Below are 18564 nucleotides of genomic sequence, written 5' to 3'. Positions count from 1 at the left end.
CACTAGCTGAATGATAACTAAATTATCTGACTAAATTGTTTGTTATATTTAAAGTAACTGAAAGAAACAGAGAGCATTTCAAAATAAATACAGTAATGAAAGGGTTAATGTCTCTTTACTATGCTGGCATGAGCTGCAATGTTTTGAGACAGGATCCAATGAGCTGCAAGACTATGTCAAACTCCAGGGTCAACTTTGGGATGATTTCTATGGCCGTCCTGATGCCAACCACTTTATAACATGTACTGACTGATATTCTTTCATCCAATGGGCACTCATGAGCATGAGGTCACCAAGTGACTTTGAAGAGAAAAGCAGCTACTTCAGTTGTGCATTTGAGATAGCTTTATTGCCAGGTGTTGTGATAAGTATGATAAAAGGACAAGCAGGGCTGTCTTGCTATAGAGAAATACATGGCTCCTCCCCACCATTGTACAAGAATATGAATTTTATTATCTAGATGCAGGTATAGCTATGTAGTTAAAAATTTTACTTTGTAACCACACAGTTTTGGGTTCGATCCTATGGAGTTGCACCTTGCGCAAATTTCTTATTTAGCCTTGTTTCGTCCTCTACTCTGAGTGGAATTTAGTAACTGGAAAGTGTACAGAAGCCCATAGCATGTGTGTGTGTGTGTGTGTGTGTGTGTGTGTGTGTGTGTGTGTGTGTGTGTGTGTGTGTGTGTGTGTGTGTGTGTGTGTGTGTGTGTGTGTGTGTGTGTGTGTGTGTGTGTGTGTGTGTGTGTGTGTGTGTGTGTGTGTGTGTGTTATTTTTTTAATGTTTATGTTTACACAGCTCTAAAAATTGGTGTATATACAGTATGCCTTCATGTCCCATGATTTATTTTATTAATCACTTTTTGTTGAACCACTATGTACCAAAGTGAAATAAGTACTGTTGCTGAAATGAACATCTCTTGAAGGCAGTGCCCCAGTATGGCCACAAAATGTTGACAAAAATATATGTTAACAGTAGAAAATCTTCAGTATCACTTTTCAAGCTGCTTTTTCTTTTACTTTCATTTTTTACTAGCTGAATAACCTGTCGTTGCCAGGCAATTTTTGCAATAGAATGTCTTATATAAATTTTTATTTATTCCATGTCAGAGCATACCTTCTTGGATAGATAGGCCACTTGATCAGGACAGGTTTGGGCGATTTTTTGCCAAAAAACGTCGTTGAGGAGTTTTTTGTTTTTTTTCCCTTTTTAAATTATTTATATGTCAAAAGGAAAGTCTGAGTTTCCCAGCAGCAGAGTTTTGTTTCATGGGGTTTTTTCTCCTGTCTTGGTTATTTTCCATGCTTTCAATGAATGTGACATCAAAATCATGCATAAATGGCTACCTTCCCCAGAAAAGGAAAGATTGACTGTTATTTTACTAAATTCTTTGTTATATTTAAAGTAATTGAGAGAAACACAGAGCATCTCAAAATAAATACAGTAACGAAAGGGTTAAGTAAATAGAATCAAATTAAATTTCTATAAAATTAATTAAAATTATCTTTTATTGATTTAATTAGATTTTTAGGGTTCATTGTTTTGTTGAGTACAAAGAAAAAAAAAGAAACCTTAAACTGAAAATGTGATCTGCAATTAAAACTGCATTTATGTATCTGTATACTAATAGATGTTAAATATAATTATCTACACTTCATAGTGGTTTTATAGGGAAGAGGATTAAATCATATTCCCTTTTATATTTCCACAGATTCAACAAGTAAAAGTTATTAGATGTTGTGTGTTAACTGACAATACACAATGACAACATAATCAATACTAATGTATATTATACAACAATATGTATACATGTGACAGAAAGTCTTGCCCTTCAATAATCCTCTCCAGGTAAGTCAATCAGTAGACTATATTGTAAAAGCGACCATTTCATTGATTTTTACAAAAGAAACTAACCTGTTAGTTTAGCAGCCTACTTTGAACACATGAACGTAAAAAATGTAAGACAGAGTGGTAGGAAAAAGAACTGTTCATTGACAATATTATTCGATAATGACCTCATACAAGGTTGCCCAGTCCACTGAAGAAAAACAAAAATTCTCATAAATTACATCCTGCCATCTTAAATGCCAACTTCACTAAAAGATGATATTGTATAGTTTCTGATATACTTATTTCTTTATTACCCACAAGGGGGCTAAACACAGAGGGGACAAACAAGGACAGACAAACAGATTAAGTCGATTACATCGACCCCAGTGCGTAACTGGTACTTATTTAATCGACCCTGAAAGGATGAAAAGCAAACTCGACCTTGGCGGAATTTGAACTCAGAACATAACGGCAGACGAAATACTGCTAAGCATTTTGCCCGGCGTGTTAACATTTCTGCCAGTTCGCCACCTTAAGCTTCTGATATACTAACTATGAGATTATCATCCTTGCACAGTATAGTAGTCAAATTTCACTAAGCTCACACTCTCCAACTTTAAATTAGGAAAGGATACATGGGAAATTGAAATCTTATGTAAAGTAACACTTTCAATGCTAGTATAGGTTGGATGGTTTAACAGGAAGTAGCAAGGACAGGAGTCACACCAGGAATCCATAGTCTGTTTTGACTTGGTTTCTATGGTTGGATGCCCTTCCTAATGCCAACCACTTTACAGAATATACTAAGTGCTTTTTACACGGCACTCACACCAATGCTTTTTACAAGGAACCTTGGTTTTAGGATCTCGATTATGTTGTGATGAGCAGGTTTTCTCGAGTACAGCAATGCACCACATAACTCATCATCATCGTCGTTGTCGTTTAACATCTTCTTTCCATGTTGGCATGGGTTGGACGGTTTGACTGAGAATGAGCAAGCCAGAAGGTTGCACCAGGCTCCAATCTGATATGGCAAGGTTTCTACAGCTGAATGCCCTTCCTAATGCCAACCACTCCAAGAGTGTGGTAGGTGCTTTTACATACCACCAGCATGAGAGCCAGTCAGGCAGCACTGGCATCAGCCACACTCAAATGGTGCTTTTTACATGCCATCAGCACAGGTGCCAGTCAGGCAGCACTGGCATTGACCACACTCGAATGGTGCTTTTATATGCCACCAGCCAGGCCACACTGGCATCAGCCACAACTATGATTTCATTCAGTTCAACAGGTTTTCACAAGCACAGCATATTGCCCAATGATTGAAGAGTGCTTTTAAACAGGCCGGTGTTATGCAACACTGGCACCAACCACGACCACGATCTCACTTGGTTTGATGGGCCTTCTCAAGCATGGCATATCACCAAACGTCTCAGTCGCCTGTCATTGCCTTTGTGAGGCCCAACTTTTGATGGTCATGCTTCACCACCTCATCCCATGTCTTCCTGGGTCTACCTCTTCTACAGGCTAGAGTGTAATACTTCTTCACACAGCTGTCCTCGTCCATATGCATCACATGACCATACCAACGCAGTTGTCTCTCTTGTACACCACATCTGATGCTTCTTCTGTCCAACTTTTCCCTCAGTGCGCTTACACTCTGTCATGTATGCACACTGACATTACACATCCAGCAGAGCATACTAGCTTCATTTCTTTCAAGCCTAAGAATATCCTCAGCAGTCACAGCCCATGTTTCACTGCCATGTAGTATTCTGAGATCAACCTTCAGTACTTTGTCCCATGTCTTCCTGGGTCTCCTTCTTCCACAACTTCCCTCCACTTTAAGTTATGATATATATCATCATCATCCTCATCATTTTAACATCTATTTTTCAATGTTTTCATGGGTCAGACAAGAATACATACCCCAAGAGTTTTCTGTACACTGATGCCCTTCCTGCTACTAATCACTACCTGTTTCCAAACAAGGTAATATTCTTCTAGTCTATCTATCACACAGCAAACAGCTCAAAAATGCTTACACAGACAACTAGAAAGCAATGACATTGTATGAATGAGTTTTTTGTTTACTAAGATCGCACGTCATGTCGAGAAGCACCAACATACCAACATAATCTCATGATGGAGTGCAATCAAGCAAATGGCATTATTTACATGGAAAGTTAAGTCATTGCTTACACCCAGTGAATATACAAGAAAATTAGAAACTACAAGCTCACACACAACTACACACACATTATTATTATCGTGCATGGCTCAGCTTACAATCGTGAGGTTGTGAGCTCGAATCCCAGACTGGGCTGCGTGTTGTGTTCTTGAGCAAGACACTTTATTTCACGTTGCTCCAGTTCACTCAGTTGTAGAAATGAGTTGCGATGTCACAGGTGCCAAGCTGTATCTGCTGTTGCCTTTCCCTTGGATAACACTGATGGCGTGGAGAGGGAAGACCAGTATGCATGGGCAACTGCTGTTCTTCCATAAACAACCTTGCTCAGACTTGTGCCTGGGAGGGTAACTTTCTAGGTGCAATCCCATGGTCTGTGTCGTGACCGAAGGGGGTTTCAGATTATTTATTAAGGTGGTTAGCTGGCAGAATTGTTAGCATGCTAAGCAAAATGCTTAAAGGTATTTTGTCTGTTGCTACATTCTGAGTTCAAATTTCCACCGAGGTTAACTTTGCCTTTCATCCTTTCAGTGCCAATAACACTGGGGTCAATGTAATCGACTCATCCACCCACCCAAAACTGCTGCCCCTGAGGGAAAAATTTGAAATCATTATTATTAAGGTGATGAGCTGGCAGAATCACTGGCACACCAACAAAATGCTTAGCAGTATTTTATTTGTCACAATGTTCCGAGTTCAAATTCCACTGAGGTCAGCTTTACCTTTCATCCTTTCAGTGTCATTTAAATAAGTACCAGTTACGTACTGGGGTCAACGTAATCAACTTAATCCCATCCCCTAAATTTCAGGCCTTGTGCCTACAGTAGAAAAGATTATTATTATTATTATTATTATTATTATGGCTGCCATACTGTGAAGTCACAGAAATTTGGTGTTCCATAAGTTGAAAAAGTGTTTGTAATCTTTTCGGCCCCGTCTTTTCATTACTATTCTTACCATTACATTTCTGAGATTGTCTGGATTGTGCAGATGGAATTTTTGTGTAGAAATACACCACTGTTTTGCAGGGGGTGCACTTCAATAATTTTTGAATTTTAACTGCTTTCAGCAAAAACAAATACTTTGCAATTTACTGTAATTATCGTCAGGAGAAATTGAGAATGAAGAAAGAATTGAGAATATGAATATCAAATAGCCTAAACTTAATGTCGTCACCAAGGCAAAAAATGTTTCGTCTCTAAGCAACGTCAAAACTTTCAGTGTCAACAAGAACAACAACAGCAACAACAATACAAAAGAAACGAAACATAAAAACGCAAATATCGCTTCTGCATCTTTCATCGTTGGTATTCAGGGTGATCTTGGGTGGTAGAGTTCCTTGATTATCCCTAGAGGTCCTCCTGTATCAGTGGGACCCCATCACTATCACTTTATTTCCCCCTCTTTTTCTAGTGTCATATACTGTGTATACTTCCCTTCTAATGTATACTGTGTATACTTTTCATTTTATCATTTCATCATATATAAATCCCTACACTTTATACCCCCCCCCACCTATCCTTCACCCTGGTATCAAATAAAAGAAATCAATATTATTATTAAGGCGGCGAGCTGGCAGAAACGTTAGCACGCTGGGCGAAATGCGTAGCCGTATTTCGTCTGCCGCTACGTTCTGAGTTCAAATTCCGCTGAGGTCGACTTTGCCTTTCATCCTTCCGGGGTCGATATATTAAGTACCAGTTACGCACTGGGATTGATGTAATCGACTTAATTCGTTTGTCTGTCCTTGTTTGTCTCCTCTGTGTTTAGCCCCTTGTGGGTAATAAAGAAACAAATATTATTTTTTGCATGTGAAAGGCCCCGGGTTCGATTCCCGGCATCTCCATAAGGGAAATTTTTTCTTGGCACCTGTGCAGGTGGCACGTAAAAAGCACCCACTACACTCGCGGAGTGGTTGGCGTTAAGAAGGGCATCCAGCCGTAGAAACACTGCCAGATCAGACTGGAGCCTGGTGCAGCCCCTGGCTTCCCAGACCCCGGTCGAACCGTCCAACCCGTGCTAGCGCGGAAAACGGACGTTAAACGATGATGATTATGAAAACCAAAAGTCTAGTGAAATACTATTACCCAGGGTTTCCTGGTCAAAATATTAAAAGACAAGACAAGAGCATTTTGTTCAGAATACTAGTGATTCTGCCAGTTCATTGCCTTCGTCTAGTTTCTATAATGACATTATACATAAATAAATAAAAAAAATCCCAGTTTTCTAATAGCAAATGCAACAACAAAAAATGCATTAAATTAATCAATTGTTGATGTTTTCCCATTGATTTTTACTATGGCTTGTTTTTCAGGATTTACATGTTCTAATTTAAATCAATTTCCTTTACTTCCTTTTTTTTTTTTTTGCATATGAATGAAACAAAGCAGAAAGCAAAAAAATAAATCATATGACAAATGAACAAAGAGTATATGATGGGAGGCAAGGTTCCCATTATGGCGCTGACTGCTTGTGCCGCCACAAGTATATCAGGACAGGTACAAGGGACGTTTTTGCCGTGAATTTCATCTTATTTCCATACTCTTTTACTCGTTTCAGTCATTTGACTGTGGCCATGCTGGAGCACTGCCTTTAGTCGAATCAAATCGACCCCAGGACTTATTCTTTGTAAGCCTAGTACTTATTCTATCGGTCTCTTTTGCCGAACCGCTAAGTTATGAGGACATAAGTACACCAGCTTCGGTTGTCAAGCGATGTTTGGGGGACAAACACAGACACTCAAACATATACACACATACACATATATATATATATATATACATATATATGATGGGCTTCTTTCAGTTTCTGCCTACCAAATCCACTCACAAGGCTTTGGTCGGCCCAAGGCTATAGTAGAAGACACTTTCCCAAGGTGTCATGCAGTGGGACTGAACCCGGAACCATGTGGTTCGTAAGCAAGCAACTTACCACACAGCCACTCATATGCCTATATAAAAAAATTTTAACAAAAATCTTAAACAAATTTGTGTTATGAAGTTCAGCATACTTTGACATATTTCTCTTCTTTCATAATTTTTCCTTCCTCAAATGAGCACATAAGTGTCTTCTACTATAGCCCCAGGCTGACCAATGCCTTGTAAGTGAATTTGGCTGATGGAAACTATGGTTCAGCCCCACTTTATGGCACCTTGGGCAAGTGTCTTCTTCAGCCTTGTGAGTGGATTTGGTAGGTGGAAACTGAAAGAAACCCGTCGTGTGTATGTGTGTGTGTGTGTGTGTGTGGTGTGTGTGTTTGTGTCTCTCACCATTGCTTGACGACCAGTGTTGGTGTGTTTACATCCCCATAACTCAACAGTTTTGGCAAAAGAGACAGATTAAGTATCAGGCTATAAAAAGTACTGGGGTTGATTCGTGCTACTAAAATTCTTCAAGGTGCTGCTCCAGCATAGCCGCAGTCTAATGACTGAAATAAATAAAAGATAATATATATATATATTTGCGATGGCTGAAACGAAAGAACAGCGTGCTTCCGTGAAATTTTGTTTTCTGCTGGGGAAAACGGATGGAGGTAAAAAAAAAAAAAGTACGTACAAAGTCGTTTTCGGCGTAACAAAAACCCTAACCCTAACCATCGGGTGTACGTATTCTTTATTTTCACCGGAAAACAGTGGCCGAAACAGTTGATAGGTTTCAAACAGCTTATAAGGATGCTGTCATGAGCAAAACACAAGTTTACGAGTGGTTTCTACGCTTTAGGAATGGTCACTTGTCGCTTGAACACCTACCTCGTTCAGGGCATTCGTCGACCTCCTAAACGAATGAAAACCTCATGAAATAATCTTGGAGGACCATCACCGAATAAGTTGATATAACTGGTCTGTCCTGGAGCTCGTGCCAACGAATTTTCAGCGAGGAATTGCGAATGAAAAGAGTGCCAGCAAAATTTGTGCCTCGCTTACGGAAGATCAAAAGCAATCACGACTAAATGCGTGTTGTGAACTGAAAGAACAGTCAGAAATTGATCGGGACTCTTGTTTTCGAAGGTCGTCACTGGTGACAAAAGCTTGGTGCTACGGAATTTGCAGATGTGGAAGAGGTGAAGAAAAAACGAAGGAAGACATCACTTTGCAAGCGTTCCAGCGCTTCTTCGAACAGTGGAAAACGTGTCTGGACCGACGCACAGCTTCAAACGGAGAATACTTTGAAGGCGATAGAAGCGCAAACATGTAAAAGCTAAATAAATAAGATAATATTGCAAATTCTGGTTTATTTTAGGTACCCCCTCGTGCGATGAGTCTCTCTCACCTAAAATCAGTCACAAGAATTTGGTTAGCCCAGGGCTACAGCAGCAAAAACATATGGTCGGAAATTCAACTATATCTGTGCAGTTCCAAAAGTGAAAAATAAAACTTAATCATTTTATGCTGCTAAAATATGTCAAAATATATGTTAGTGAATGGCTTGTGGGCGATTTCACCATACAGGTGGGCGATGGGCGATGGGCGAATTTCTAGAAAAAGGTGGGCGATTTGAGATTTTGGTGGGCGATATGAACATTTTATGGGTGACAATGAATTTTTAGAAATGAAGTCTGCATTTACTAATATCTATGCATGCCTAGAATAAGGATGCACTTTCATCGATTTCACAACTCGCATGAGACACCCCTTTCTATTAAAAAAGCAGACTTGTTTATCGATCGAATAATTTTATCGCAGTCATTGAGACGGTTGTCATGTGTGCTAAAAATAGCAGCCAAATAAGCCTAGGCCTCAAACCACTCCACCACAATGTTTTTTTTTTGGGGGGGGGGAATAATTGTATGAAGTCCTGCGTATAGAATTCAAATTCGCAAAAATTTTCTGAAAATTCTGAAAAATGAAAAAAAAGGTATGAGCGATTATATGTCGTGCGTAATTCTGGGGGTTCATATCAAATCACAAGTGCTATTTTCAGGTTGACAAAATGTGCAGGCACGCACAAAATGACAGCTTTGAAATCGTGTTTCATGACTGGGTGAAAATGATCAAACTTTAAACCTCTATAACTTTTTTGAAACATTTTTCTGGAAAAAGTTGAATAACACCAGCTATTTAACTTGGAAAGGTACATTAATGTGCCAAATTTTAAAATTTTCGACAAACTCTAAATTTTTTAATGCTGGTAGCCAAACGAACTAGATCAGTATTTGCTCCAGTAAAGACTTGTCATCTGACTCTGCTCTATTCTTCTTCTCTTTGGGAATACCATACTGTCTTTCTGACGCCGTCTGTAGAAATTCGTCTTCACATTTTCACTTTACTGAGGACTCCAGTCAAGAAAATTTGTTGACAGTACAGTAGTGATTATTTATCGTTCGGATTTATTCCCTCTCCTCAGAACTCTGTTACCAATGTGCCTTCTTTGCCATCAAACATTGACCAACGAAGCAATGAAACCTTCACGCTTGAAGTTTCACTTTGATGCAAAGGATTCTAACAAGAAGGACAAGCCGTTATCATACTTTTTGTAACTGAGCTCCTCTTTCAAAAAACAAATACAAGTATTCTACTCCAGGAAACTAGTAAACGGGAGAATGGCGGGTTGATTGCCTTGCTTGTTGCTAAGTCCTGTAAGTCTCACACAATTCTGGAAACATTACTTCGCCTAGTTATCGAAGAGGTTTTGTCAACCGTTATGCACGAAAAACGCAATAACATTATGAAGAAGATCCCACTTAGTAATAACACAATTTCTCGATGCATCGATGCAATGGCCAACGATGTCAACGATGTTCATTAATATTCTCCATCATTTCTAAATTTTCTATACAAGTGGATCAGTCAACTGTTGTGGACAATTAATGTTTGATAATGGTATATGTTGGGTATTTCAGCGAAGACCTTCAGCTTTGTGAGGAAACGCTAGTCACAGAGAAATTGCCACTTGATTCAAAAGGTGCGACTATTTTCCACACTCTCAAGTCTTTCCGTTTTGAACATAATATCCCACTCAGTAATATTCTTGCCTGTGCTTCTTGGAGCTTCTTCGGTGATAGGAAGATACAGAGGTTTTTCATCTCTCCTAAAGCGTGAAATTTCCCACCAGAGACTAACTGTTCATTGCTTGGCACACCAGCAACATTTAGTGGGAAAAAATATGAACGATAGATTGAATGATGTGCTTCAGTTAGTTATCAAGACTGTGAACAAATTGAAGTCCAGTCCCTTGTCTGATCGAATTTTCCATCAACTCTGTCTGAGAAATGATGAGGACCATACTAAACTCTTATACTCTACCGAAGTGCGGTCAAAAGGCAACTGTGTTTTATACTTTGTTGAACTATCCGCTTCATTAATGGCTGCAAGGTGCGATATATTTTTCTTTGTGATATATTCAGAAAATTAAATGATTTGAATAAGTTATTGCAAGGAAACAGAAAAACTCTCATTGATTGTAAATCATTTATCACCACCTTCATTTCGAAATTGGTGTTCTATAAGACTAACATTTCAAAACGTCAATTCCATCAATTTCCACAACTTGATTCTTTGAAAGATGAATTGATTGATGAGGATTTAACTACATCTCGCAACTATTAACAATCATTGCACGATAACATGGTCGAGCGATTTCAAGATGTTATTGCGCTGAACATTCCAAATTGGTATAGCAATCCGTTTGAGGTCGATGCAGTCGATTGCGAAGATGACGTTCAGAAGGAATTGATAGAATTACAAAATGGCAATGACGCCACAATGCGATATCGCCGTAATGGCAAAGAAGGTTTGTGGTACCATCAGAGACTACTGAATTCCTACCCCTGTCTGTGGAAACATCTGAAATTACTTTTGCTTGCCTTCCCCACCTCATACCTGGTTGAATCTAGTTTTAGCCATGTTGGAACTTTACTTTCCCATAAAAGAATTGGACTGGATGTGATACAACGAGGAGACTTGCGGCTAAAGTCGACAAGTTTGAAACCGAATGTCTCTGCACTAGCTGCATCGCACCAGACACATGGCTCTCATTAAAAAGTTTTATTCTTTTCCTTTATAATGCAATCATTAATTATTTTTGCATTGGTAGTTCTGATCAATGGTTCATTTGGGGAAAATGAAAATCGGTGTAAAAGAAAGCGCAAGTTTCAAAAGTTAATCTGTCTGCATAACATAGAGCTAACGTTAGAATTTTATTCACACTAATGGCAAAACTAAACCCACAATGAGGGATTTGTAAACAACCGCATATTTAGTCTAAACGGTAGTAACGAGTCTATGATATAGTGTGTGTCAAATGATACAGGGTGGGGTCCTAGGAGATTTTGTCTTGGGGAGGTTTTTTTTTACATAGATGGGAGATGGAGCATTTTAGGCCGAAAGGTGGGCGATATTGCAATTTGGTGCGAAAAGTTTGGGAAACACTGATGTATCAAAACTATTTAGTATGAGTTATCAACCCTTCACCCTGCAAGTTTTAATTCATTTAGAATAAAAATGTAATTTAATTAAAACAAAATATATTTATACATTTCAAATGCAAATATTTTTACGTACTAAAAAGTACTGGTTATATTTGTATATGCATGCGTTTAAAAAAAATGAGACATTTCTCTAAGCAACTATTAAGAAAAAAACTCATAGAGTTTTTTTTTCAGCTTCAGAAAATATACATAATATAAACATTATTCATACATATTCCACATTATTCATACATATTCCACATCATATTCCACATCATTAAATGACGGTGCCCCAGCATGGCCACAGCTCATGAGCTGAAACTAGAATCAATCAATCAATCAATCATACACTACATAATGTACACACACACACACACACGTATGTATATACATATATATGTATATGAGTATATAAGTGTATGTATGTATGTGGATAGATAGATAGATAGATTTATGGATGGATGGATATAGATAGATGTAGATAGATAGATATAGATAGATATATAGATAGATAGATATAGATAGATATATAGATAGATAGATATAAATAGATAGATATATAGATAGATAGATATAAATAGATAGATAGATAGATATAAATAGATATAAATAGATAGATAGATAGATATAAATAGATATAAATAGATAGATAGATAGATAGATATAAATAGATATAAATAGATAGATAGATAGATATAAATAGATATAAATAGATAGATAGATAGATAGATAGATTTATGGATGGATGGATATAGATAGATAGATATAGATAGATATATAGATAGATAGATATAGATAGATATATAGATAGATAGATATAGATAGATATATAGATAGATAGATATAAATAGATAGATAGATAGATAGATAGATAGATAGATAGATAGATATAAATAGATATAAATAGATAGATAGATAGATATAAATAGATATAAATAGATAGATAGATAGATAGATATAAATAGATATAAATAGATAGATAGATAGATATAAATAGATATAAATAGATAGATAGATAGATATAAATAGATATAAATAGATAGATAGATAGATAGATATAAATAGATATAAATAGATAGATAGATAGATAGATAGATAGATAGAAAGATAGATGTACACGCGCGCGCATACATGTACATCTTCATTTAACATCCACTCATCCACTACCACTTTACCTGAAATCCAACGTCAAACAATAGGAGGAAGAATCCAGGCAAAGGGCTAACTATAGGAAATGTAGCAGTTGAGCTTCTCTGTGTGTGTGTGTGTGTGTGTGTGTGCCAATCCTTCGGTACAGGTAGCCATTCTCCGACACACCTTTCCCTCATAACAAAGAGACTACGCTGAAAAGAGAGGGTGAATAACGTTGTTTCGTCATACCAACATTCTGGAGACGAATACTGAAGGATCCACACACACACACACACACACACTCTTTTTCTCTTTTTACTTGTTTCCGTCATTTGACTGCGGCCATGCTGGAGCACCGCCTTTAGTCGAGCAAATCGACCCCAGGATTTATTCTATCGGTCTCTTTTGCCGAACCGCTAAGTTACGGGGACGTAAACACACCAACATCGGTTGTCAAGCGACACACAAACATATACACACACATACATACACATCTATATATATATATATATAGGTTATAAAATGAGATAGGGGTTGAAATTCAACCCACCATGGGAAGTATGTTTCTCCATTTTCTAATTTTGTAGATATATATATATATATATATATATATATATATATATATATATATATATATATATATAGAAATTCAGGGTGAGTACTTGATAATGTAAGACCTGTATATACCGTTTGGTGGTGTAGGTGGTGGAGTACTTGATAATTGTAAGCACCGAAATTCAGGGTGAGTACTGATAAGACCATTTCCAACACCCACTTAATTTATATATATATATATATATATATATATATATATATATATATATATATAATCAGCCGAAATTGCGAGAATGATCCGGTTCTTGACTGAAGATTGAAGGCTTCGAATGTCCCGTCCGTGTTTTTTGTATCGTCTTCTAAATGTTTACGTTCTTGTCTCCCAGTTTGTATTTTTCTACATATAATATATATATATATATATATATAATATATATATTTCAGTTTCCGTCTACCAAATCCACTCAGAAGGCTTTGGTCGGCCCGAGGCTATAGCAGAAGACACTTGCCCAAGGTGCCACGCAGTGAGACTGAACCCGGAACCATGTGGTTCGTAAGCAACCAACTTACCACACAGTCACACCTACGCCTATTATAATATATATATATATATATATATATATGTGTATGTGTTGTCAGTAAAAGATAAATCCGAAAGCGAAGCAAACTCTAAGTTATTGAGTAAGACAGTTATGACCGGTCTATGGGGTTACCCAACGCTTCTGAAGAGACACTGTAAAGCTAAGCGCCTTATGGACGTGAAACGCTGGGTAACCCCATAGATCGGCCATAACTTCCTTTAATTATATATACTTTGTATGGCCGTAGCCAGCACCGCATCGACTGGCCTCTATGCTGGTGGCACGTAACAAACACCATCCGATCGTGGCCGTGCCAGCCTCGCCTGGCCTCCGTGCCGGTGGCACGTAAAAAGCACCATCCGAGCGTGGCCGTTCGCCAGCCTCGTCTGGCACCTTTGTCGATGGCACACAAAAAGCACCTACTACACTCACGGAGTGGTTGGCGTTAGGAAGGGCCTCCAGCTGTAGAAACACCGCCAGATCTGACTGGCCTGGTGCAGCCTTCGGGCTTCCCAGACCCCAGTTGAACCGTCCAACCCATGCTAGCATGGAAAGCGGACGCTAAACGATGATGATGATGATATATATATATTTATAAAATGGGACAAGAACGCAAAATATCCATGACCCGTCCATGTTTTTTGAATCGTCTATCTGGATGTTTTGCGTTCTTGTCCCATTTTGTATAAAGGTATATATATGTATATTTCGTTTTTGGATTTGGTTTGCAAGATTCTTTATATGAGTTCATGTGTTGAAGCATATTCTGTTGTGTCTGGGGAGAGTCATTCTCTTTTAGTGCCTTATTATTTGACACACTCACCGGTAAAATTTCCACTTATTTCTTATAAAAAATAAGAAATAAGTGGAAAAGAGAATGACTCTCCCAAGATACAACAGAAAATATATATATATACATATATATAGCGGCGTACGTACACTTTGTTCTCTTGTGTGTGTATGTATGTATATATATATATAGCGGCGTACGTACACTTTGTTCTCTTGTGTGTGTATGTATATATATATATATATATATATATACCGGAGTAAACACATAAATGTGAAACAAGGTGGAAAAAAGAGTACTCAAATACCAGTGGTAGAATAATATGCTTAATTTAAAGCAGCAGAAAATTCAACAAAACCTGTTACTCTGAGTTTCACGTTGCCGTTCGTCGGACAGTTTTTGCTATATATATATATATATATATATATACACACGCATACACACACATACACAGATAGATATATGTGTTTTTGAGTGAGAGTGAATGAAATCATGTCGAGAGAAATTGTATGGGACAAACCTGTCGGGTAGACTAATTTAAAACGTACAACTTTGTTGCAGCGTTCGGTTTGACGCTGATTCTGCGTGACAGTTATTATGTTATGGGGACACAAGTTCTGTGGAATGCTCGGCCGCAGACAAGTTAATTCGGGATCAGGTAATACAGGTGATCCAATGACTGATAACATAGTTGAAAGACAGAGAGCCACCATTACCACCTTCATGTGTGTGTATGTATACACACACACACACACATATATATGAGATAGATATACACACACAGATATATATATACACATTTGTACACACACGCACATATATATATATATATATATATGTTCATACACACAAATACACATACACAGATATACACACACTTCTATAAACACATACACATGTATACACACATATGTATATACACAAACGCACATAGATATATATATACATACATATGTACATACACACACACATATATACACACACGCACATAGATATATATATATATATATACATATACACACACGCATATATATATATACATACACACACATGCATATAGATATATATATACATACACATGTATACACACACATAGATATATATACATATATACATACACACACATGTATACATACACACGCACATATATACATACATACAACACACATATATATGGTACATTTTCGTGTATATGCACGCAGTGTGTGTGTGTGTAGAAACTGGTTGAATATAAGTAAATGTTTTGTGCATCTAGTTTTACTACTCTCAAAGTCGACTTTGCCTTTCATTCTTTCGGGGTCGATTAAATAAGTACCAGTTACGCACTGGAGTCGATGTAATCGACTTAATCCCTTTGTTTGTCCACCTCTATGTTTAGCCCCTTGTGGGTAGTAAAGAAATATATATACGTAGAACAATCGAAAATAGCCTATGAAGCTGAAGCGATTGCTCTGTGCAGCTGGTTTCCTCTGCGTCGGGCTTGAGTAGTCCTGTTGACATACGGTTTCAGCTTTTAGCGGGAGCGATGAGTAAGACAGCAATGCAATTAAAATCCAATTAAATTCAAAATAAAATCTTTATACGTTGATTTTAATAAAATCCAGTTCATTTGTGTGTATGTGTATTTCGGACCGCAAAGTCTGCAACCCAAAACCTCTTTTGCTTTTTTTTTTTAACCATAATTTAAATATTAAATTGCAAGCTTGGCATTCTTCCGCTCTAAATCTATGATGTTCACCCATCAATATTTCTATAATTACCCGAGTCACATAATTTTGGTTGAAAACTAAGAAAATCTCAGCCACCGGATTCTGTTATTGACTGAGATATGAATGTAAACAATCTAAGGTGACATTCATTGTTATAAATGGTACAGAAACAGGTCAGACCCAATATGGTTAAGAATCTCGCCCGATGCATCGAACGAATTGTCTAACGGAATTTAATTAAAAATCAGAATGAGTTCAAATCCTGCCGATATCACTGCGTCAGATTGTAGAAGAGTGATGTAATATTGCGATAAAGTATCCAAAATGTGAATGAAATTACAATATAAAACAAGGAATACCTCCTCTCTGTGTTGTTAAATGATGGTCGAAGTAGAAATAATTTGTTAAAGATGATTTCTAAATGCAATAAATGTTTTGAATAAGTAACAAATTGAAATTATTCATTCTTCAGTATCAAATAATGTTTTTTTATTCTTTTTACCATTTTTTTTTTTTTTACTTTTTTTTTCTGCAGAAATTTGTGAAATCAAAACAAGACTATAAGGGGGGAATGTTAAAGTTGTTTTGTTTTGTTTTTGTTATTTTATTTTCCTATACTACAAGACAAGCAAGTGTCAAAAAGAGATGTGCTTGGGTGATTAAGAAACTATATGTAAGTCAAAAAGATGTGCTGGAAGATTTTAAAAAATATATTTATATATATATATATACGAACCTGACACTGAAGATATGAAACTGAGATTCGTCCTAGAAATTCGGTACAGCGCACGAAACATGTTGTTTTGAAAACAAATGAGCGAGAGATAGTAACAACTTCTCCACTTCCGCTCTGATTATATAAGGCCGGTGGTAGCAGTGGCTGTAATAAATCTTATGATACTGAACTGGTATCGTAGGTGTCGGTGCGAGTTCAATCTCTCTCTAGCGGGTTATCGATTTTTTTTTTTTTTTACCAAGTTTATTTATAAATCTATAGATAGATAGATAGATAGATAGATATACACACGTGCAATTGTTGTGTGTGTTAAGTTACCCTGCTACTGTAATCTAGAGTATGCAGTCAGCGTGAATTTCTCCAATCAGTGTCATTGAACAAAAGGTGATATTTCTAGAATGAGCGACTGCACAACTGTTTTTTTTTATCTCTCGATGAAGCTATTTCACTCCACTTCCATAACTAATACGATTGGAAACGGTTCTTTAAAAGCCATATCTTCGTATTTCTCTTAGTAAAAAAGAAAAGAAAAGAAAATCAAGACGTTCTAGAAGTATTGTTCTCTCTCCAAAGTAGTATCGTATTACGATTATTTTAGGTTCAGCACTGATATAACAATTTATGAAATCGGCAAACGACTCGTTGAAACAACAGACGACGCTCGCGAAACTTTATTTCTTCACAGACAACTTTCAATGGCCATATTATTCTGTTCTGAGTTCAAATTCCGCCAAGGTCGATTTGCCTTTCATCCTTTCGGAGTCGATAAAATAAGTACCAGTTGAACACTGGGATCGATGTAATCGACTCATCCCCCACACCCAAAATTGCTGCCCCTGTGGCAAAGCGTGAGACTATTATTATTATTGTTGTTCTGTTGTTTAAAATTTTGGCACAAGGCCAGCAAGTTTGAAGGAGGAGGTAAGTCGATTACATTAACCCCAGTACTCAACTGGTACTTAGTTCATCGACCCCGAAAGGATGAAAGGCAAAGTCAATCTCGGCGGGATTTGAACTCAGAACGCAGCGGCGGACGAAATACCTATTTCTTTACTACCCACAAGGGGCTAAACACAGAGAGGACAAACAAGGGCAGTCAAACGGATTAAGTCGATTATATCGACCTCAGTACGTAACTGGTCCTTAATTTATCGGACCCCGAAAGGATGAAAGGCAAAGTCGACCCGGGCGGGATTTGAACTCAGAACGCAGCGGCGGACGAAATACCTATTTCTTTACTACCCACAAGGGGCTAAACACAGAGAGGACAAACAAGGACAGACAAACGGATTAAGTCGATTATATCGACCCCAGTGCGTAACTGGTCCTTAATTTATCGGACCCCGAAAGGATGAAAGGCAAAGTCGACCTCGGCGGAATTTGAACTCAGAACGTAACGGCAGACGAAATACCGCTGAGCATTTCGCCCGGCGCGCTAACGTTTCTGCCAGCTTGCCGCCTTTAATAATAATAATGATAGTAATGATGATGATGATGATGATTTCTTTATTAGCCATTAAGGGTTTCCAAACATCATGAACGGTAGTGACTGGGTCGTTTTAGCAATATTATAGGCCCCCAAGCAACTCAATGTACTGGGCCCTCTAGTTTATTTATTGACAGCAAACCACAATATACATAG

General features: G+C 37.5%; 1 protein-coding gene and 1 long non-coding RNA gene across 3 annotated transcripts in view; both read right to left on the bottom strand.

Moving 5' to 3' along the window:
* LOC115210233 (MTRF1L release factor glutamine methyltransferase) overlaps positions 1-17422 on the bottom strand; it is a 69190-nt gene extending 51768 nt beyond the window's left edge. For both annotated transcript variants that reach the window (XM_036501758.1, XM_029778707.2), the window contains exon 1: positions 16923-17422. In XM_036501758.1, the coding sequence (XP_036357651.1) occupies positions 16923-16983 (61 nt within the window). In that variant the 5' untranslated portion in view covers positions 16984-17422. The remainder of the gene's footprint in view (positions 1-16922) is intronic.
* LOC118762872 lies at positions 8159-9492 on the bottom strand. Its single transcript, XR_004998621.1, has 3 exons — positions 9395-9492; positions 9184-9362; positions 8159-8277 (listed from the first exon to the last, which is right to left on the bottom strand). It is a non-coding gene; the product is annotated as an uncharacterized LOC118762872 (long non-coding RNA).
* Positions 17423-18564: the final 1142 nt, after the last annotated feature.

Source organism: Octopus sinensis, linkage group LG4 (assembly GCF_006345805.1).
Source record: "Octopus sinensis linkage group LG4, ASM634580v1, whole genome shotgun sequence".
Classification (NCBI taxonomy): Eukaryota; Metazoa; Mollusca; class Cephalopoda; order Octopoda; family Octopodidae; genus Octopus; species Octopus sinensis.
This window is presented reverse-complemented; position numbering and strand designations above follow the sequence as displayed.